Below are 23,458 nucleotides of genomic sequence, written 5' to 3' on the forward strand. Positions count from 1 at the left end.
TTGAATGGGCTGCTTTTTTTTTTCTTGCTTATTTATTTATTTTTTTTAATGTCCGGAAGAAAGGAAATAGAACATACGGATGATGGGACTTTGATGTGTAAAGAAGTTAATTATCTAAACCATCAAACAAAATGTGGGCTGTGGAAGTAATTATTCTAAGGGGTCTGACGAAGCCTAACAAGCTGTTGTTTTTTATGTCAAGAAAATGCTGTACACCTGCTTGATTTGGAAGTTAAATTGCTTGGTTGCAGGAGGAAGAGCTGAGTGGAGTGAATCACTAGCAGATAAGCTTTGAGCAACCAAGCCTACAGATAGGCATGCACAGACCTTGTGGATACTTGGACTGTTCTTGTGCATTCAGGGGACAGGAACTTTGAAAAATACTTGCTCTAAAGCACTCCAGGGCTGCTCCAAAGGAGGCACACGACCATTACACCCGGGTTGAAACTCTCTACAACTGTGGCTTGCTCCTCATTTCACGAGATTGCTTCTTAAATCAGTAGAAAGCAACAGYGTGGATAAAGCAAAAGGCCTGCCTTGGATGCTTAAAGAAAATAAGCACATGCTTTGGATGGTGCACTTAGTTTCTCTTAAAAAATATAAAATTGAGTCGTTATGTACCATTTAGCCTTTGGACTCCTAGGACAGGTATGAGTGACATGTTTCGAGAATTTTTATTTTGCCATCATTTCAGAAAGCATAAGCTGAGATGTTCATCTCAATAAACTCAATCATTTTTCAATAAACTCAAAATAATTAAAAATCCAACTATGTGGACTAGGTTCTGCAAATGTAGCCTTCATGATACATATAGATATGATTAAACTGATGATTACAATTAATTAAAAAAGAAAGAAAGAATGGAGGGAAGAGAGGAAGAGAGAGGATGCTGTGGGAGTTTGTCTGACAGAGTAATTTTGTTGTCTGAGACTTCTGCATAAATATTTCCATTTTTAAAAAAAATACTTTAAGTTACTAAGCTCTATAGAATTTACAGTATACTGAAATTTAATTAAGAATATTGACACGGTGCTAGATATAGGTGGCTACTTAAATAATGAAGAGTAAACTATGGAAAACACAGAAACTAAGTATAAATTTCCAAATCTGTGGACACCTTATGGTACACGGTGCAATTTTGGCCTCCCTATCACTCCCTTTGATGTGTCTTCCTTGAAATACACTGTCAGCTTCCTCCATGCTATAGATGTATTTTTTTTTTTAACTTCCTAATTTGACTGTTTAGATTATATGACTCTTTGGTAACTGCTGATTATGGCAAGATCCTGCCAACACTTAAGCCTGGTGTGTAACTATTCATGTGATTAAAATCAGACTTCAGTGGGAGTAAACATGTGATTAAAGTTGCACATGTGCATAAGTGCTTGCAGAATGGGGACCTAAATTAGGATTTGCCTGAAGACAAACAGAAGTCTGGTAAAATCTACTTGAAAGCGTTAATAAAAAATGTAAACATATCAAAATGCATGAGCTTTTTGTTATTTTTTTTGGTCCATCCACATGCTATTATATCCTTAGCCTTTTAAAAATAATAATTCTGTTACTTTTAAAGAAAGATCTTAGACTTTGTATCTAGAGTATTACAGAATTTCTTGAAACAGCAGTGTTTCACTGCAATACTTGCATYTGATATAAATCTGTTTTTGTATTTTTAGGTTATTCTTTTAGAGAAGAAATCAATCTTAAATTAAATTTTTTAAAGTAGAAAAAAAGGTAATATCTCTTTAGTGACCTTGCTGAAAAATGGATCATATTAACATGTGCTTTTCATTAGCATTGCTGCTGGTGCTGCTAATAGTCCAAGAATTGAGCAGTGTAACTGAACGAGTGAGCTATGTTAAGAATTTTGTATAGAAAAATCATAAAATATTTCATATAAAAACAATACCTTTAGTCATGTAGGTATTTTAATGTACGAGTACCAGTTTTTTGTTTATAACACGTTTCTATTATAAAGACCTTGGTAAACCTGGCATCTCTAAAAGAAATTTTGATGATCTCAGTGATCATGAAGATGTGATAACTTTTCATTTGATTTTTTCTGGAATTCCATGTTATTCTTCTCAGCTTTATTGATTTACTCTTTCTTGTGATACCCTACAAATGTAAATGTGTGTTTCAGGTGGCAAGGTAGTGGTGCCTGTGCATACCATATATACTAGAAAAACAGTGATTTTAGCTTAGTAGCTTTTCATTGGTGCTTGTAGGGTTATGGCCTTATGATTTCTGTTTGAAGCACAGAATTAGCCTTGAGATTTTTCAAGCACATTGGCTTTTGTGAAGTGATGTGCAGTTGTTACTGTTTTCTCTTTAAGATAAAATATATTTCTAAGTGCTTTTGTTTCTGTTTACTCAGATGAGCAGCACTGTGGCCAGCCCGATGTCAACGGCCGCTTCTTCAAGCGGTGGAAGAGGTTCAGGAAAATCAACAAGCTTTACACCTGAGCTGCAAAGCATGATGTAAGTTAGCTGCCCAAGCACCCGGGAATCTCTGCACCAGAYGCCTATGTGGAGGTGGTGGGGAAAGCAGAAACAGCAGAGATTAATAATGGATCTGTTAGTGTTTTACTTCTGCTTTGGAAAATATTTAAAAGTGAATTAGGTGATTAACCGAAACCACCTACTAAGCCCCATATTTGTTGATTCTTTATGGAAGTTAAATTTGCTATTGTCATATGTTTCWTTAAATTCTGTATTATCTTTCAGTGCTAGTACAGAAAGGTAGACTGTTGAGATGATAGGATTCACGATGAGATTAAAGGACGGAACAGCTGAAAATAACTGGGTTTTGGCTGATAGGAAGCAAAGTTGTTACAGAGACAAATTATTTATTATTTAAGTTAACACCAAAATCTTAGAAACCCAATTATTCAGTCTTCCAAATTGTGATACCAGAAAAAAAAATGCAGCTTACAACTTCTAAAACCTTGTAAATTATTTAAACAGGTGGGTTTTGTCACTCGGGAGAGTTCTTTTTTTCTCTAAGGACTTTTATCTTCACTAGTAACCTACTATCCTCTGCTGGCTGCAGATCTTTATTTGGTAGAGAGCAAACTTTGTCATACCATTGCATGAGATTTTTTACTCTTTTTTATGGTACAAGATGGGTTTCTCTGATGAAAGTAGAGTAAGAAAAGAAAAGCTCAAAGGTAATGAGCTTGCTTTYCTGTGGATTGATACACCTGATTTATCAGGCACTTTAAAGAATATTTCAAACCAAAGCTAAGGAATATCTAACCTTTAAACTTGCAGATAAGAAACTAGACTGTAGAAACTCGTATCAAAATATGTCCTTTTAAAAAAATATGTGATTATGAATCTTACATTCTGGGGGGAGAGAGGCTGCACGTTAGCTGCACATAAAAGGAAGCTTTTCTTTATGAAATCTTGCAGAAATAACTATAAAAAATTTCTCCTGTGTATGTTTGTGAGAGATGAAAATGAACTGAAGAAAGCTAGTCCCAGAATACCGACACATAAATCCATTCTTTCAAAAGATAATGGTAATTTTTGGCTCTTCTTACTAAAGTCATAGCTCTGGAAGTCTATTCAGAATGTCATTTAAAATAGGATSAGGTAAAGTAGTATGGACTTAACAAGGAATTAATTTTAGACTACTGGTCTTTACTTTGGCAAGATCCTTAAGAATGCCAGATATTAGGAGGATTTGAGAGCTGCCTTTTACTGTGTTTCATCRTATTTATTTATTTATTTTTAGTAAGCTATAGTTAAATCAAACTAGTTACATCATCTGTTTTCTGACGGTAAATTCTGTAACTTTTTTAGGCAGGGAAATTTTATTTATCGGAATTATGTGTGGATCCCGAACATTATCCTGATGCTACCCTTMTGGTTATTTTAAGCTAGTTTAGTAATTGAATATCTATTCATTTGTGGGGATGTGGCTTCTAATATATTGCCTTGTATGAGTTAAAAAGTTTTAAATACTTTTATCCTATATGTTCCACTCTTGTCCTTTGCCATTCCATGGTGTTAATAGGTTAATAGGAGGAAAGTTGAAGATTTCTATATGCCATTTTTTTTCCTGCAGTTTTCTTCCATAAGGAGATTAAAGTATCTGAAACCTCTATAGATTCGAATTATTTACCTGGGTAAACATGCAATACAAATGTGTTGCATTTGACTTTTTAATGTAATGGAAGTATTTGAGGTTTTAGTAAAACATTAGAGAAATTAACCTGATATTCTCTTTTAGTACTTAGGTAGTTTGGAAGGATTGGGTCACAGCATATGAGATGTTTTGGGTCCCCTTAGATTACATTTGGACTGTTATTTTTTTTGTCAGTTATGGACATGACCATGATATATAAGAGTAATTTAAACCTTTTGCATTGTATGTGCCATCCTTGCCCTCTTTTACATGCTCAGCTTGTTCTTAACAGTCTCTCTTCCTGCTGCTTTTAGGAGATATGAAATTTGTAATGCTGATTAAATGAGGATGAGAATAACAACATATTACTGTTTTTCTTATATGTAATAGACTCACTTTCAGTGTCATGCAACATGTTCTGATATATACTGCCCATATAGCAATTTAGATATCCCTGGCTTATTGTAGAACTTATTGGAGGTCCCTGCTTTAAAAGGGACAACCTGTTCTCAGTTGAATGTGGTTAAGAGACTGAGTTTTGTAGGTGAAGCAGGTGACACTTTCCACTATAGCATTTTGCAGTACAATATAAATTGGATAATTTTCAGTAYGAAGTTCCTTTTCACGTAGAAGACATTTGATTCCTCTGTTAAGAGAATTCTGTGTTTTTATTCATCTCATCTARTACAATCATCTATACAAAAATATGTGTGTGATGTTCATTGGAGAGAACATACACTTGTGTTTTATTAAAAAAAAAAAGAAAAAAAGAAAAGTGCGGACATGAACTTTAGGGGTCGAAGAAGCCCATGTATCTCTTTAATATCAGAGGAGCCTGAATTTTATTTAACTATGCACTTCCTGGTAAGTATTTTGAAACTACCTTCACAGCCAGTATACACATGCTTCTGTCAGAATGTAAAAGTTATTGTTGGCCATATAAATGGAAGAAATCRACGTTTTCCTCTTGCTTTAGACCTGCAGTTATACTTTGAATGCTATACAAACAGCTCCTCTATGTTTTTGAATAATATTTTTCACAAGCAATTTTATTAAACTGGTAAGGGCTGAAGAAATTCCTTGAATGTAATAAGCACATTGAAAAATAAATTTTATTGTTTGCTGGAAAAAATAATTAATGATAAAATGTTAGGAATGGACCACAGAGAGAAAAAAAAAAAGGACAATTGTTTCTTTTGGCCTGCACAGAAAGATGAGGTTACCTCTTTAAATGAACTTTCCAGTCTGTGACAGAAACTGACACTTTTTTTTTTTAAAAAAAAAACAAACTCCATAATATAGGAAGTTACAGATGCTCCATTTTAAGCAATTTATAACAATTCCATGCTGTCATGTTAAGAACCTGGGAAATACTGAAGGCTTGAGGAATACAATGTGAAAAAAGGAATATCAATTTTTTTAAAAAAATATCTCTGCATACACTGTTACTGTGAGTACTGTTTGGACCTATTTTGGACAGTCTATTTGGAGTAATTTTACAGTTACTGAAAACATAGTTAGTTGTAATAAATAATGTGCAGACTGTCGCAAGCCACATACGCATCAATTTATGGTGCACTATTTTACACTGATATGTTTGACTTCTAATTGTTAAAACTTTTAAATTACTTAATGTTTAATTATATGATCATTTCAAAGAATGTAATACTGTGTAGATTTTGCTTGGATACACACAGCCTTTATTTCTATGTTTCTATTCTATGTTTCTATTTCTATGTTTCTATGTTTCTATTCTGTGTATTATTACATTACGATAGAACTTACTAGTGAGTGTTACTTTGAAAAAAGTTTTCAGCACGTCCTTTTGCTGAGGTTTATTTTACATAATTTCAGTGGGCTGTTCTACAACCTCTTTCTAAATTAACTCTTTACTTTAGGTGAGTTGCATCTATGTTAGATTTTTGTCCAGGAGATTCACAAACATGATGATTTTCCAGTAGCTCCCAATATTTATAATATAYTACAACACAGATTGCTTGAATCACAAATACTGCTTATAGTATGATTTGTCGAAAGCCATAAGGTTCTAAATACTTCTATTGAACAATTGCAGAGGAAGAGTTTTTTTCCTTAATAAAATGTCTTGATTATCTAAGGCTTTTTTTTATAAACTAATTGAAAAAATGCAAAATACTAATTATTGTGGCCCGTTTGATCTAAGTTATTTCAGAAGTTTTTTATTGATTCAGTATTCTTTCTGAAAAACTAGTATACACAGGAAACAAAGACCATACTCGAGATTAGTTTAAATTATCAACAGAATACTTTCTAAAAAAATACGTTGAGTAAAAACTTCTAAGGGCCAATATATACTTGAGACTATCTTGCATACAGCATATACATCAGATGCCAAGAACTCTGCCTGCCTATGACCCAGTGCGTAGCTTTTCATGTTTCAATAATATTACGACAGCTAAAAAATTGTAGGGTTGGGCTCTAAGCTCGCAATAACTCTTTGAAATATATGATATCAAACTGATTATTTAGTCTTTAATGTTGAGGAATCAGTTGTCCTATTTACTGTACTTTTTTTTGTGGCGCAGCATCCTAATTCATAGGTGATGTTGGGCAATGTTAATACAATAATGCAAGCAGATGGAAAGTGCTGTTTTTTTCATGAATTCTGCTATTAAAATACGGCCTTGATTCGTTTGCATTAGTTGTATGTTTTTGTTATTGCACCCAAGTGTATCGGCTTCATTTGATTGACTGACTGACCCTAGCAAGGCAGACACAGGGGTAAATGTAAAAGCTGCAGTTCCTCTTGGGCCACATTTCCCATGATGTTTCCTGGCATGTCAGGTTTCTTGTGAGGTTTCCCCTCAAGCCAGGTTCAGTTTTTCCCAGGAAAGCGTTTGTGGTGGTGTTTTACATTATTGGTTTTCATCTGTCTTAGATTTCTTGGAATGCAGAGCACATGCAGACCTTGATTCTTCTATGTGAAACAAATAAATGATTATAGTGACTAGGGAGTTATGCTGAATAGACAGTCTAAATGATTGACTTGAATGAAAAGATCCAAAATTTTTATAGCRTGCAGCCAATAATGAATGTGTGCTGGAGCTGAACATTAATAATCACTTGTTTTATCTTCCTATACGATGAGGTCTGAGCCCTTGAACACCTTATTAAGACTTCAGTCACTCTTCAGCTTATCTMGCTGCGCTTTGAAGTTGATCAGTACAAGCCTCCAAGTTTGGATAGTTCCTCTGGGATGCAAATAGAGCAGCAGTAACGACCTGGCTTAGGGAGCACTCTGGTTAACCAAGCTGTAATTTGGGATTATAAAGAATTTCTCTATTCTGTCCTATGCTTGTTTACCATATTTGAACCCAGAATTCTGCTGAGGTTGCATTGTGCAAAAAATAACCAGTTTCGGCTCCTGAGCTGCAGCTCTTTGCCAATATGGCTTTTTATTTCCTCCTCCTTAAGTAAAGAGACAGTGGGAGGACAGCAACAACAGACTTGTTTATTACTTAGTCCTTTGCTTTTTTTTTTTTTTAAAAAAAAATCTACTTAATTAAATATCTTAGGCAAGAGTGACATGAGACGGAAAACTAGCAACAAAACTGGAAAAAAGACCTTGAGAAAAATTTCTTTTTATAGCTAGGACAGAGTACAGGAATATTTATTAGAGAGAAATTACTACAACTCTATTGCTGATCTTGAGTGATATTTTTCAGCTTTCAAAGGCAGAGGTTGTCTCTTGTTTCTGTGTGCAGCTCTAAGCGTAACAAATTTTGTTCTTTGAGAAGGTTTGCTGGGGTTCTAAAACTGCGAGTAACACAAGAACTGAAATACTGAGTGAATGATGGAGAAGTTATTTTAAATCTTATTTTCTTATGCTACCATGTTTCTCTGCTTCATTTTTTAAATGTAACTGTTCCAAATCACCCTTACTGTGATTTCAATTCGTTTTTTAATAACAAAGCTCACCTGGAAAAACCATCTTTAGTGTCTGCCTTATTAGTGCCAAACACTCATATCTGAAATACACATTTTTACTCTTCTGTGTCTCTCTCCTTGTTGAATGTCCTGTTTGTGCTCACGAAGGGTGGGGGGAAGGACATGGAAGGTCTTTAGATATGGAATTGTACCTGAGAAGAAATAAACTACTGAAACTGTTTATAAACTGTTGGAGGAACCTTCCCGTAACTAATTTCCAAGTTACATTTTTATTTGGAAAGTTCTTAAAAACATATGAAAGGATGTTTTTATGCGGAAAGGCTAGAGAGATTAATATAGATACTGTTTTTTTTACTGTAAACAAAATTACGTGGGCTTTAGCATTGATCTGGCTTAAGTATCTCTTGACTATCTGCTCTGCTAGCGCTGTATTTTTCTCCTGACAGTTCAATGTTGATGTATGTTTTGCAGTTAATTTTTCAGATCTCTTCTAGCTATACTAAGAGTTCCTTCGAGGTTGGTTACAATACATACTGTTCTCAATTATTTATTCTAAGGTCAAAATACAGTTTTTTAAATCAGAATTGTGGGGAGACGAGTTATATTTAGTAGTTAGACTGGCCAGTTATCAGGAATGAAAATATAGTTTAGTATGCTTAGTACTTTCTTTAAAAAAATATACTTTAAAATATATATGTGTGATTGTGCACATATGTATTACACTAGACAGGGACTGCTTATGTTGGAAACAATAAAGATCCTCTGTATGATCTAGAACAGCTCTATTTGGCATTTAATCTGTAACGTGTGGAAAAACTTAAGCCTTTAAAGATGTCGAGAGAACCTGGAGGTTGCTTGGGGTTTGTGACTGTTGGTAGAAAAATTTGGGTAACTTGTGAGTAGTTATTAATACTTAAGAAGATCCTGTGCTTGATCTTTTTTTTTTTTTTTTTTTTTTTTTTTTTTTTTTTTTTTTTTTTTTTTTTTTTTTTTTTNTTTATTTTTTTTATTTTCAATATATTTTTTTAAATGTATGGTTCTGAACCTAGCAATAACATTTTGGTTTCAGGTTTTTACAAGTTGCATTAACGTATCGGGTAACAGCTAAGGAAAAAACCTTGAATTGGGAAATGAAGTGTCCTACTTGATGAAGACATGCATATGTTGTAACTGAATAGTGATTAAACCATAAACTAGTAAGTTAATCAGAGATATTTAACACTTTCTCTTTTTTCCCCCAGTGTAATAAATTGCAATACAGTAGRATTAGCAGACTGAATTGAAAGGACAGTTTAATTACAGCTATGACCATAACCAGTGGATGTTTCTGTTCTTATAGCTGAAGTCTTTAAGCTGCGCCTACTTGCATAGCTCATAATCTCAATATATTTGTTGTAGTCACATCAGATTTGACAGTTCACAGTGTGTGTATGTGTCAGTACTTAACCTTTTTGCAGAACATTATTCATCCGTGCAGCACAGTGGGGAGACAGACCCTGTAAATGGGATCTGCTTTTTCACTCTGATGTCATTGCCCTCGGTGGAATTAGTTGTGGTTGTATCAGACTGTGAACTGAGCACCTAGAGTCAGGCTGTACGTATGGGAGCACAGTGAGGAGAAGAAAAAGAAGCCTCCTCTCCAAATGTCACTCTTATGATTTCATTGCTTGTGTTATTTCAACATAGTAATTTAGATCTTGATGTTCTCCCTAAATTGGTCTGTAAGGTGGTTACTTTCTCCTCCAGTTTCGTGTTGGATCTGGARCTTAAATGAACTAACTAATGTTGCCTAAAGTAGCTTCCTCTCCTACACTTCTGATATTTTGTAAATAAAAGATATCACCATTTTTTTTTTAATATATATAAATACACACACGCACATATCCCTCCTAGATATATACGTAGCCTTAATACTATTATCATACTCTGCATTTTCATCTAGGTTACTCCTTCTGCTTATTCTTCCTTTTGACTCGAGTATACCTTGTTGTGCATCTGTGTGAGTGGTGTGGTTTTTATTTATTTATTTTTTCTTAATCCTTAAATTTGATTTTAGGTCACTTAGTCTAGCATCTTTTGAGGACCTCCTATAATGGTGCAGTGAGACACTGTAGCTGGTAGAGGGGAACCCTGGTGTGTGGCTGTGAAGCAGCTGAATGTTCTTTCAGCTGAGCTGCAGAAGTGGTAAATAGTAATTTAGCAGTTGTGATATTACTCGATGGCCAAAATGTCAATACAACTCATCTGAGATCAAGAAACCTAAATAAGAGCTAATCCAGACCTATCCCACTTCAAGATGCTGACTGCAAAGCCCAGATATCAGTGGTTTGATCTGAAAACTCTTTTTATTTAATTCTTTCTTGCTGCACCTGATTTTGGTTTTCATGGCTGAGGGAGGAGGAGAAGGGAAGYGAATGATGGACCCCTAGTGCCATATGCTCGGGTTGCTCTGCAAGGCAAGATTGCCAATTTCTTGTAATTAATGTTCACAGCGATGTGCTTGCTGAACAAACAGCTTGTTTGTTCACCTGATTTGGTGGGAGTGACTTATTTTTTTTTTCCCCCCTTCTGCTTGGGCTTTCAAAGAGAAAGCTCTGAACACTTCCTGGTGTTAAACAGCAGCAGCTCCTGACCTGAGGTTCCCTTTGCTGAGTGATAATGGTTCTTTGTTACTTATTTTTAGCTCGGATTGTTTTCCTCCCCTTTCCCCCAATATGATTTGTACAACCTTTAGAAAATGGAGAAGTTGTGGGTTTGAATCATTCTCCGTTTCTAGACTGGGGGAGTATTTCTGGAGCAGCCCTGGCTTGTGTGGGGGGGATATTTTTCTTACTGACAAAGGCAACCTCCGTGCCAGGGTCTTGGCCCCGTGGAAAGAAAGAGGCAACAATCAGACCCCGATGCCCCTGGGGATGATAAATAACCAGCATGTTAAATAACCATTACATTTTGAACCAGTCTTATATTGCTAGCTGATATCCTCTTGTTTTCCCTTAACTATGATTCAGCATCATTTGAGTAAAATATCTTGAAAATATCTGTATTTTGGTCCCAAAATAAAGCATGACTGCTTGTTTTGAAACTGTAGTAATACTTAGCTATGAATTGGTCTATATTTGACTCCTTGTTTTGTGTGTAAAGCTTTCAGCATAGCTAGTACAAGCCAGAGTCTTGTTCCTGTGTTTTTGGTGAGATACTAGATAGCTTAAATATTAAATTTAAGCTATCCATCCAAATAACTCTGACCATTTTRAAAGCACAGGAGAAAAGTGATAATAAATTGAATGACAAATTATTTATTTCCYAGTACCTCTGTACAAGAAGAGTTCCTGATACACATTTCACAAATCAAATAAGGTGATCTTTCTTCCAGGCAAGCTTGCAATTTTTGAGTTGTTGTTTAACTCTTTATTCTACCTGTGGTGTTCATAGRAAGTCACTGAGGGTTAGGCCTATGTTTTTTGTGTGTGTGCTTTTATTATGTGTCTGTTCATTAAATGGGGGTACATACACACATACTTTGGCAATATTTCTGTGCCACTTAATAACTACAAAACCAAATGAGAGGAGAATTTAGGTTGGGGCGGAATTTCTGGAGGTCATCTGGTCCAAGCTGTCTGCCCAAAGCTTAGATCAGATAGCTCTGCAGCTACATGAGAAAAATATGTATTYATTTTATACTCTACTTTGTGTAGCTGCTATAACTACAGTATAATACGCTGGAAAAACTTACAGATATAGATTAGGCCTTAATATTAAGCAGCATCTAAAATTACTGAATATTTATTTTTTATTTTATGGAAAGTCCCTTTTACTAGCCAAGTTAGGAGAAGGCAGCCTCGTCCTTATGGAAGGTATGTATCGATGTGGTTGAATAGGTGGCTCTGTACCTAGGATAGCTTTTCCTCCCTGACTGCAAAGCTACTGTAAATCTGTGTTTTTTAAACTATAGAGGTTAGAGAACTTTTGCCCTGAAAATATGATTTGGTTTTAGGAAAAAGTTTGAGCAAAACTGAAGAACTGATAAAGTGATCATAGACTTTTGCCTTTTAATTTTTTTAATGCATAAAGATGCAGCCTGTGCCTCTGCAATTTTAATTTTGCTTTTCATGACTGGCAGAAATGGAAATAGCATTTTCTGCAATTCTGCAACATGCAGTGGAAATTATGTACTTAGATTTAGCTCTATGTGAATTAAGTTTGAAAACTACAGGTGTAGAAATGCTGATTGTCTCTGAATGGGAGACACGCTGATGATCTTGGCCTGGGCACGTCTAGGTCTGTTTGTGCTTGCTGAATTGAAAGAGTAAATAAGAAACTCTGCACAGGAGATACTAAAAATCCATTAAAATAAACCAGCTTTTAATCCCTCTTAAACTCGACTGGACGCGTAACGGTCTTGCAGGTGAGAGGCTCTGGAGCTTGCTGGCAAATTTCCGTATTCTCTGTTTCTCTGTTAAATGCCAGTCTTATACCCTCAAGAATGAGGCTCTCTTTTGGAAAGAAATGTGTTAAAACAAGCTCTGCCTGTGAGTTTGCACTGGCAGGACCTTCCACGCTGCATGCCCAGGTAGGAACCCCTCACGTATCGGTGCCCAGCGCCGACTTAAAGTGACATCTCAGTCAGTATCTCTGTATGGAAGGAGAGAGGAGACTCTTTTCTTTCTTTTTTCGTTCCCCTACTGAGTTACAAAAAATATTTTTTGAGACTACATGGAAGTGTTGAAATGATCAAAGACACTTCTGGAACTAGGGTTAGGACAGTTATATTTATGCTTGAAATCTTGAGATAGCTAATAGTTTGCGCTCTTGCTTTTTAACTATTTTTAGTTTAGTCAAAAAAATCAAAATTATGAAAACTGCTTATTTAACCATTGATTTAGGAATGTTATACTATGCACTTCATTTCTTCCTTTAAACATTTTCTATATAGCCACATGGTGGTTGGGGGAAATATATTAATTGATTTAGCATTATTTTCCTTTTGAAAYGGGGAAACCGTAACCCTTTTATCAAATGACAATTGAGGCCGTAGGCAGAAACTCTTGGACACTGTAGCTAGCATTGTAACTGAGAACACAGAAAATGCCTGTTATAATATCACTGGGAAACCTTTTATTTAATCTTAGTAAAATTCAAGTGAAATAGCTGATATAATTAAAGAAATTGTTTTTGGTAACTAAGGATGCCTTTCTTTTTATGGGCAATGTCATTTTCTCCATTCCTGCACAGATAAGAAACTTGTCTTGCTGAATGTAAATAAARGTGAAGTTAGATCTTGTGACATTCTTGTAAGGTACATGCTGGCAGGTGTTGTTTAAGCATCTAATATTAGAAACAAGTGTTAGTAGTTAGTTGCAGTAACAATTCAAAAGCACTTGGCTAACTATGCTGTTTATTGCTGTACCTATTTCCTTTTGTCAGCTTTCTTTTGAAGATCCTTAATAACTGTGAGAGTGTTTTGTATATTCAGATATTTACTTAACATACCACAAATACATATTAGCTTGCTAATGTCATGCATTTTCTGGAAGATTCACGCATTACCTGCTTCTGCCACTTGCTCTTAATTCTCCACCAAATATATTCATTTTAAGTTGTGGTTGCATCCCTGAATATTTTGGATATTGAATATGCATTGGAAGCCAAGCAAATGTAAATGTTTAATCCCTTTGCTTTACACTATTTGATTATTGCATTTCTTAAGCCTCATAAGCAGAGCTTTGATTTCCCTTGATAAAAGGGCAGCTCTCATTCAAACCACTCTTACTTGGAAAATGAGCTGAAGGAAGATGTTTACTTGTTTACTTTTCCACATTGCCTTTCAGGAACTGTATGCTTAGATAATAGTTGCAGATATTACACTGCAAAGTCTAAGAATTAACAAAAAAAAAAAAAAAAAAAAAAAAAAAAAAAAAAAAAAAAAAAAAAAAAAGCCAAATTCATCACAGAAGTGTTGACCAGCAGCTCTGATGTCCCTGGAATTGAAGAGTGTGTGTCACTACCCAGTCATTTGGCACTTTAATGCCCTTTGACATATTGCAGTGAAGGCTGAAGATTGGTCAGAACAGTTGTAAAATGCCCTGAAACTGTTGATGCCTGTTTCCTTTTGCATCACTACATTTCTTTTTACTTAGGATTTGAGCCTGTTCTTTAAGCAATATTGGCCCCCTGGTCTGTTCAGCTGCTGGTGAATACTTATGATGAGCTGGGATCTTTTGCAGCTGACGGTAGCTGTCCTTGCTATTTTGGTAGTCTTTTTTTGCACTAAATGCAAGCTGATATAATCATCAAGATCAGTTACTGCTCCTTAACACTACCTTAGGGATAATATATATGTCATAGCTGATATGTCATAGCTGAAAGATTTGCTTCTTTCCTTTTGTAGAACACAACTGTAAAATGCTGGGAATATTTTGCTGTTGATCATAAAAATGCAGCTATCCCTCATGGCGCCCGGAYGTGCAGAGAGTGCTCCACCTATGACAGCCAAAGCTAAAGAAGAATTTATTGCAGGCCATTTGGTATCCAAAAACAAAATGGGAAATAGCTTTTGGACTATGTTTTTTGAAGAAATGAAACATCAGTGAATRCCAGCCTAGGTTTAAACTCTGCAGTTGATTTTGTAAATCACAGTAACCGATTTGCCTTTAGACAAGGTAAGGTGGAGCAGATTCCAACTCATTTGAAGTTGAAAGATTATAAAGTCCCATGTTTGCCAAGCTGTCAGTTTTCAGAAATCCACGCTGCTACTTTAAATTAACAAGGCATGGTGCTTATAGCAAAGGTGAATTTTTCTATTTTTTTGGTGGGGGGGAAAAAATTCATAAAATTTATATAAACAAAAGCAGCGCTAAAACCCATTAGCAAAGTTCACTGGGATGTTTTCAAGGCATTTTGTGCCATCTGACTGTAAAAAAGGCAGCTGGAAACCTGACTTAACTAACTAGTTAAATTGACAATGTAGCAACTGCTTGTTACTGAAACAGTACAAAGCAGCTGCAGGCGGCAAAGCATTTTTCTTTTGGATTATGAGTTTTCTGTTCTACATAATGAAAAATATTCCTTGTTAAGAATATTATTATAATTAGCATGTTCACKTCTTTCTTTTCTCTGCTGAATCAGCATTCAGGTACTTTAAAATTSAAGTTATCTTGAAATTTAAAATCTCCTTTTTAACAAGAGAAAAAGACTTAAGGCAGTGATTCTTGTTTTTGTTGTTTGGCTTTTTGTTGTACTAAGAATGGATTGTGTTCCTTTTATTTAACTCRGTCATTAGGAATCGGTGGACATTTTTCCACACATAAGCATACCTATAGAACAGGCTATGGCTGATTATATAGGTAATTTCAAATTCTGAGCAGGGTAGTCATGATGCTGTATTGAATTGGCTGGGACTGACATGTAAGTAGTTGTATGTGATCAAGTATTCTGCTAGGCTTATTTACAGGTATAAATGTAGAGATCACTAAAATATAGAGGTCTGAAGAGGTTCTGKGGGAGGCAAGCAAAAGGATCCCGCTCAGGTGAGCTTGGATGTAACTTGTAGTGCCTGATAGATTGTGTCAAATTTTCCTGTGTAAATGTTTTCCCTTCTAAATGAGGTAGATTGTTATTGTGGATGGAAGGAGAATATGTCTAACCGAAGAATGTTAGCACCTGCATACATTCTTCAGTGGATGTATCTTATTTTTGCTATGACAACACACTCTTTCTTGACCACGTGCCAAAGCCCTTGCAAGCTGTGTAAGGCTGGGAAGGAGCTAGAGAATCTGTATCTGGCTCACTGGGACAGGACTAAGTGTTACAGAATGACAGAATGGTTAAGGTTGGAAGGGACCTCTAGAGATCATCTAGTCCCATCCCCTGCTCCCGCAGGGACACCYAGAGCACAGGACACAGCGCGGCATCCAGGCGGGTTTGGAAGACCCCCAGAGAAGGAGACTCCACAACCTCCCTGGGCAGCCTGTTCCAGGGCTCTGTCACCCTCACAGGAAAGAAGTTCTTCCTCACATGCAGATGGAAATTCGGGGGTTTCAATTTCTGTACCCATTGTGCCTTGTCCTATCACTGGCCAGCACTGAAAAGAGTCTGGCCCCTTCCTCCCTACATTCGCCCTTCAGGTTATTTCTACCTATTGATCAGAATCCCTCTCAACATTCTCTTCTCCAGGCAAGCCTTACCAGAACATTCATGACAGGTTCCTCATCTGCCTCATGTGTTACAAACTCTCTAGGGAAGGAGAAGGGGCAATCCCTGAGAACTTCCTTTCCATTCTTTGAGTTACTCCTCTGTTTATCTGGGGAAATGAGGGCTGTGATGGCTGACTTTTTTTGCCTCGAGAGAGCGAACTGGAGCCATAAGAGTGACTCTGTGTGTGCATCCAGTGTGGAACTAGTTTGGGCATGTAGGAATGTTTTTTTCCCTCTCWGTTAGTACACTGCTTGAAAAACAAACACACCTTGGAAGCCATATAGCCAAGTTTGCATAGGACTGTGCTGGTCCTAAAAGCTTCAGAAAATCCAAGCTGGCAAGTGCTGTTGAGGCGTACAGGGCATAGTTGAAACCTAGGAAAAACATCCCTAAATAACTGAGTTGAGCCTCTTCGCTTCTAATTTTCTTTGGACCTTCCCCGTGTGACCAGGAGAGAGTTGATCACAAGTCATTTATAGAAACTAACCAACCCAGTTCCTTTAAAATCTTCAAACTGATAATCATTTCTAGAGCTGTTGTTGATTTCTTCCTTTCCTCCAGGCTATTTGGATTTTTATTTTCCCTCCTCTCTCAAAATATTATAAAGTTGTTTTTTGTGAGCACCCATCACCAGTAAGAAAGGAAAAAGCTATTTTCTCTGTTTTTTGCATCAGTCTTTGTATTTATGAGAATTAGTTGAGCCCCCGCTTCCCATTTAGTTTGTGACCTGTTCTGATTTACACATTTTTGTTCATGTTACCCTTTTCATATAAGTTGTTCATTTTATTGAAACAGTTGAGCCTGTAAGTCTGTGTGTTTATAACTGTGTGTCTAGTTTCATCCTGCTGATCTCACATTTTGTCTATCAAGACCATTTTAATCCTGTTCTCTTCAGGTGTTTGCCTRCTTGCCGTGATAGTAAATTTTAATAAATGTCATCTTTGCTGTATTCTATTTAAATTAACCTAAACAAAGTATAGCATACAAATACACGTAGAAAATRGGCCCTTACAAAACCTGATGAGAATGAGTACAGTAACTGACACTTAGTATGCRAACTCTACATGATACCTGTGCAACAGTCAAATGGTTAAGTGATTTTTTTTTCTTTAATTATAAATGCTATCATTTTTATTTAGTTAGTGCAGCCAAGAACACTTTTCTGGCTTAAAAATTCAAGCTCCTGCCTAAAATAAGGGTCAGCTATAGCAGRTCATGGCACAGTTTTCACCTGTTTTCAGGTGAAAATATGCTTGTACAAAGAGATTTGATATATTTTTCTGACTGTTTTCTAAGCATTTATTTTTTCAGCAGAAATCAAAATTGCCAGGTCTTGTGGTTGAGTCATCAGAAGGCTTTTTTTGAGCTAACTTCTATATATACATCAATGGTGGGAAGTAAGTAAACCTTAGAAGAGAAAGCTTTACTGCTGCTTTCAACAAACACATGCTCAATGAGGATGYGCTGATAATGCTCCTTATAAAGATCTTTAGCTATTACTGATTTATGTTAATCCTATCTCTGAGTCACGTGTATGGACCTTATTACAGTAGGCCCTGCACAACTATATACCTAAAATAAAATCTTCACAGTTCTTTCCACTAAAATGCTGAGAGAAAGATCCTATTCTTTAATGCCTAGCATTGCCAGTTGCCTCTGACTTCTAAGTGGCATCAGGACCTTTGAAAGGCCTATCAGACTACTGTTACGGTGTGAAAATAAGGTGAAAAACCTGTAGTCAGGTGATCATGTTCTCTTTGACAGTTTTAAAGCRGGATAGATACCGTTTAGGAACTTAGTACACTACTTAGAAAGTAAATATGGAATCACCTTCCTGTGGGAATTATGCCCAGGTCCTTCAGGAGAGAGAGAAAACAGCATGGTAGGACCTAAATATGAAGATATTTAGAAATACTGTTGGAAGAGAAGAACAAAAACTGAGAACTACCATTTGGAAATGGAACTTGAACTATATCTTTGCTTTCAATGCCTAAAATAGAAAGGTCGGAAGCACAAGAGATGTGTAATGGAGAGCCAAGTTTGCCAGGGACTGATTAGTTGGTTCAGAGATGATGTCTTAGACTTTCCACCACGTAAAAATGTGGGGAGTATCATTAAACCAATAAATGTATCCACAGGGAAATAGGAAAGAATTAACAGAATTGCCACCAAGACAACCTCTCACATTTGAATTATAGGTTACCAAAATGCCTCTCTGAGCTGCAATCTTCTTGTAACCCTAAGGCTCCGTATGCACTGTGAAGGACAACTGATTGTTGTTATTAAAAACAGGTCAGAGGGTGAGAAGTTAAAAAGTGAAAATGAAAAAAAATATATTGTTCTCTATGCTCTGATAGCGATGAAATGCCAGATAGATAACTCTTCCTTATCTTCCCACTTTTAGAGCCTCTATCAAACAATCTTGTGAGATAAACTCTGGGAATGTATCTCCTTACTTTCCAACTTCCCTCATGCAAAGCCTTGAAATTATGTTTGGGGTTTCTAAAGTATCACAGTCGCTCAGGGGTTTTTCTAATAGGATGCAGGCTAGAGTACTCAGGGATGTCATTGTTTTTTTTTTATGTGCATGAGTTTTATACACACACACATACACACACACATATATATTTATATGTATGTATAGAACTTCTTTATGGAATGGCACTGGGGAGGTGCCTTTTCAGGGCAGGCTGTGCGGCTCCTTGCAGAGCTGCCAGGCGCTCTTGGAGCTCAACGTGCCAGTGTGTTCTGGCCCAGGACAGAGCGGGGGCTCTACGTGAGCTCTCCGGGAAGCTGCAGGTCCCTCCAGCTCGGACGTGTGCTGGGAGTCGGAAAAGGAAGGGCCTTGCAGATGAAGGGCATGAAGTTAACTTTCCACCCTCCGACCTTTCCTACAGAGCTGCTTTTTCTGCAGCATCAAAAGATGCTGTTGTTTGCCAGGTTAACTATGCTAGTAAATCCTCTTGTACAAATGTATCTTTTATAATAGAAAGCTGTGTGCTGCTCTAAATGGTTTTATTAGTCTAGCTGCATTTAAACTAGGTCTTTTTCCATCATCGCTGCATGTAAAAATTTGTGTTTCTAATATAGTCCTCTGCTTTTCAGTATTGACTGGGTCCTTCCTTAAGGTGAACTGCAGCAGTGAATGACAGCAGAGTTTCTGTTCTCTGGTGGAAACACTGCAAGAGCTGCCACCCTGAGCACCAGTCTGCTAATGACAAAACTTTGCAAGCGTCTTCAAGGATTTCAAAGTATTTGAAGGATTGCAAAGCATCTTTTTTTCCCCTTTTTTWATTTCATCTGTGATTATTTTTCTTTTGCACCATCCCTGCTTCCTCTGCAAGGAATACAGTTGAACTGAGCTAAGCGGGATCTCATGTGCTTCAGTGATCATGTTAGGGTCTTGTTTAAAGTAATTAATTATTTCCCRCTTTTGGCTATGGCCCCTGAGCCTGAGGTGCTAACTGATTGTTTGAACGCTCGCAGTGCAGAGCAAACTGGCTGTGCATCAATGCAGGCACTCATCTGCTCAAACCTTAACGGGCAGCAAAAATGAGGCAGGTAAAACTAGGCTGCCTGCTGAAAATCACTCCTGCATATTGCGTTAAGGCTTTAGTTTCATCTGATTTAGAGAACCCTACAGCCTTGTGGAGAGGGTTTATGTGTGAATGCTGTTTGTTTGGGTATCGATGCATCTTTAGAATATTCCTTAGGAAAAGAAGCASCAGCAATGAAAAGTGATTTATTTTCTGGAAAGAACAAGCCATGTTTCTATTATTATAAAAATAAGATAAATAGAAACCAGAACTCTGAAAATTTACAAAAGGGGCATACCTTTTCTAATATATATAACATGATATGTTTAGAAGTTCTTGCTTTGATATGTTAGCTTGGCTACTATCGTAGCATAGTGTCTGCTACCACTGGGCACTTATTTCACTAGTGATTTCACTAGATATTAAAATATTTTTCTTTTTTTTTTTGTAGGATTTCCACATATTGCTTTGTAGGTGTGAGACCTTAATGTCAGTGCTTTCTGAACATCATCTTCAGAAAAATATAGATATAGGTCCTCTAAAACGTCATCTGTGTTATAGTGTATTGCTYGTCTAAAATGTTCCTGAGCTTTGCTGCTTTCTATTGCCAAGAATATAGTGTTAGAATTTCATACCARTAACTGTTAAGGATAAGAATTACTTTTCTTATTGTGTATTTTTTGCTTGCTGATTTTCTTTATAAGAAATATAATTGATGTAATTCAAAACATGAGTGTATTTGCTTTCATATGACCAACTTTTCAGACACTTTTCACTTTTATTTTACACTKTTGAGTTTACCATGCCAAGCAGCTCAGAGCAGCTTACTTTCTGAAAAACAAGTGATTCCTGGTAATGCTTGTGTGGTTTGTAACATTCCAGAGAACAACAAATATCAAAAAATACTATTTCCTCAAGCCTGAGTCTCAAAAATAATACAATCTACGAATCGTGCCATCATAAAATACTGATTTGAACTGTATATAAGATGGATTTCTGATGAAGAAGGAATTTCAGAAGTGCTACTTTAAGAATTCTGGTGAGATACACAAACCACCTTCTGTAAGCTCTCGGAATATAACTAGCATGCTGCTCAGTTTATTCAAAAAGGACTGTAAATTCTGGAAGTTTTAACTTGATATGTTTGCAGGTAACATGATTGATGTGTAATTCTAGAATGAAAGGAGTATTTAGAGTCGTGGCTATCAGTTTGCTGGTTGCTATTTCTTAAACAAAGACAGGTCAGAGCGTAGTCTTGTCTTCTGTAARCGTGTTATAGTTTCTGACTTTATCCCTTGAATGCAAACAAATACAAACAGCCAAAATAGTCTAACACTTGAACACCTATCGATCACTAGATCAGAGAAAAAAAACATAATAGTGGGGGGAATTAGCCTACCTATCATAAGATTTTTGTTTCTTTTTTTTTTCGTAACTTCTCGGAGGTATATCATATTATAAATGCATTAGAAATGTTTTGCTCTGAGGATATGTAGCATTCCTATAAAGGTTAAATCAATAAAAATGATTTGGCCACATTCCTAAGCATGGCTAGAACAGGTAGCCCGTTGTTTAAGGTACCCTTGAATTTCTGGATCAGATTATTATGGTGCAGCAAAAAGGCTTCTTACTGTCTGCAGACGTTCTGTGTTTCTGTGTGAAGATACCATCAGCCTAAAAAAGCCTTCAGATTTCCTGGGCTACTGAAAAACAGGGAATTTTCAGAATAGTTTTTATGTATATAGGTCTCAAATGTTGTGCTGTGTGTGCTGTAAGTTTTAAAGGACTTTTTTGCAGCAAGAAGGGTGAAGACACATCAGTAATTGATAACAACCAGGTATGTAAAGGAGGAAAAAAGGGGCGTCTTTTAAATGAGACTAGTAAAATTGTTGCCCGTCTCAGAACCTTTAGAAKTTTGCTTATATTTAAACTATTATTTTATTGCATATCTGATAGCATAGAATAGCCATTAAATTATGTATATTTGCTATGTCTATTCAGATCAGCAAACAACTAAGGTTATTAAATGTGCTGGTAGAAGGCTTCAAACAACTGTTAGTTCAATTTAATTTTATTTTATACATAGCAGATAAAATTTAGTAGCCACTAACTAGTATTTCTTCAATAATACATCTAGTTGATTCAGTGGGTAGCTTAAATGTTTGACAGTAGCATATAGATTTAGTGCATTTTAAAGWCTCTTATGCACGTTGGGAAGCTCCTGTATATTACTGTTGCAGAGCAAAACTGTATCTTACTTGGTGTGTACGTGCTGTGCATCAGCACTATTGATCTTTATATATAGGGAACAAACTTGCTGTAAGAACGTCACTAATATGAGAGCTCAGATTGTACGGGTGTGTTAAATTTGTTTTTTTTCTTTCCCCCCTCTCTCCCACCTCCATTTTGCCTTTTGAAGCATATGGARAAAATAATTCCTTTACCTTTGTTCCTGTCTTTAGTTAGTTATTTTTTCGAGTGGGTGAGCGAGGCTGTGCCCTTTTAAAAAGATATTCCCAAGATATCACATTGTGGCGAGTCCTTCCGAGGAGGGAGTAGAACGCACACGCCACTAGAAAGGAGAGCTCTGCGTTTCAAGATGTTTTTCAGTTGTGAACATTTGCTCGGTGAATTACCCGCACATCCGGCTACCCGCGGCTTTGATGGGAATGGGAGCGCTCCAGCCCGGCGCTGTGCGTGTGTCAGCTCGCTGCACCCAGCACATCTTACACATGTGCCCTACACATGGGCCTCGCAATTAGTTAGCAAATTGCTAGTACAACTTAAGTAATGAAATTTATCCCTCTCCTCTCCCCCCTCTTTTATTTATTTATTTATTTATTTTTTGGTACCTAGTGACTATCACAGTAATATCAGGAGAAATTTAAGGCTCTGTTTTATTTTAAGATACATTGGCACACCTTTACATGGAGCAACTCCAGCTTCGTCCTTTTGATTTTAAAGATAATCTTGCTAATACCACATCTTAATATTAAAACCTCAGATTATTGGGAGGTCAGAACTGATTTGGTTGTTACACATAAATCCTCTCAAACAGGATAAATGTAAAAGTTGTCCCAATGTTTGCCTATGCATTACATAGTCATAGTGTGACATTAGAATTAAATCTGTTCTTGCTACAGTTTGAAACTAATTCGTGCTATGGAGGATATATTTCTTCCCATTCGATGCTAAATTAAATTAACTGTTGCTAACTAGATTGTGTTAAATTATTATACACAAGTGACTAGATTTTTTTTCTAAATGTTGTGGTTTTGTAATAAAATGTCACTATAAAGAGTGCGCCTCCCAAATTTGTTTTAATCTTTCTGTCTATGTCTTTTCATCAGAAAGGTGGCAAATAAAACATACTGATAAAATACTGATAGCAACATAAAATACAGTGTTTAGCTCGGAATGTACAAAGTTGGATGCAAGAAGGGTGGGGAGGAAGGGAAGTGAATGCCCTTTATGCATAGAATCCTGCTGAGAAAAGCGAACGTTTTTACTGGTGTACATTAAGGTATACGGCCTAAGTAAATAGYTTTGCTTTCTGCTCCTGTCAGCTTTAAATAAAACGTTCATTGTTATGGCTTGGTTATTCCTTAAATAACTAAGGAAAAGTGGAGTGAAACTCTGATAGTCCTGCTTGGAAATAGGTAGAAGATGA

General features: G+C 36.3%; 1 protein-coding gene across 1 annotated transcript in view; it reads left to right on the forward strand.

Annotated features, from left to right (window-relative positions):
* Positions 1-2,377: 2,377 nt before the first annotated feature.
* SUPT3H (SPT3 homolog, SAGA and STAGA complex component) overlaps positions 2,378-23,458 on the forward strand; it is a 238,513-nt gene continuing 217,432 nt past the window's right edge. Inside the window, exon 1 of the mRNA XM_026039980.1 lies at positions 2,378-2,481. Coding sequence (XP_025895765.1) covers positions 2,378-2,481 — 104 coding nt within the window. The remainder of the gene's footprint in view (positions 2,482-23,458) is intronic.

Source organism: Nothoprocta perdicaria, unplaced genomic scaffold (assembly GCF_003342845.1).
Source record: "Nothoprocta perdicaria isolate Ctin4 unplaced genomic scaffold, notPer1 scaffold_248, whole genome shotgun sequence".
NCBI lineage: Eukaryota > Metazoa > Chordata > Aves > Tinamiformes > Tinamidae > Nothoprocta > Nothoprocta perdicaria.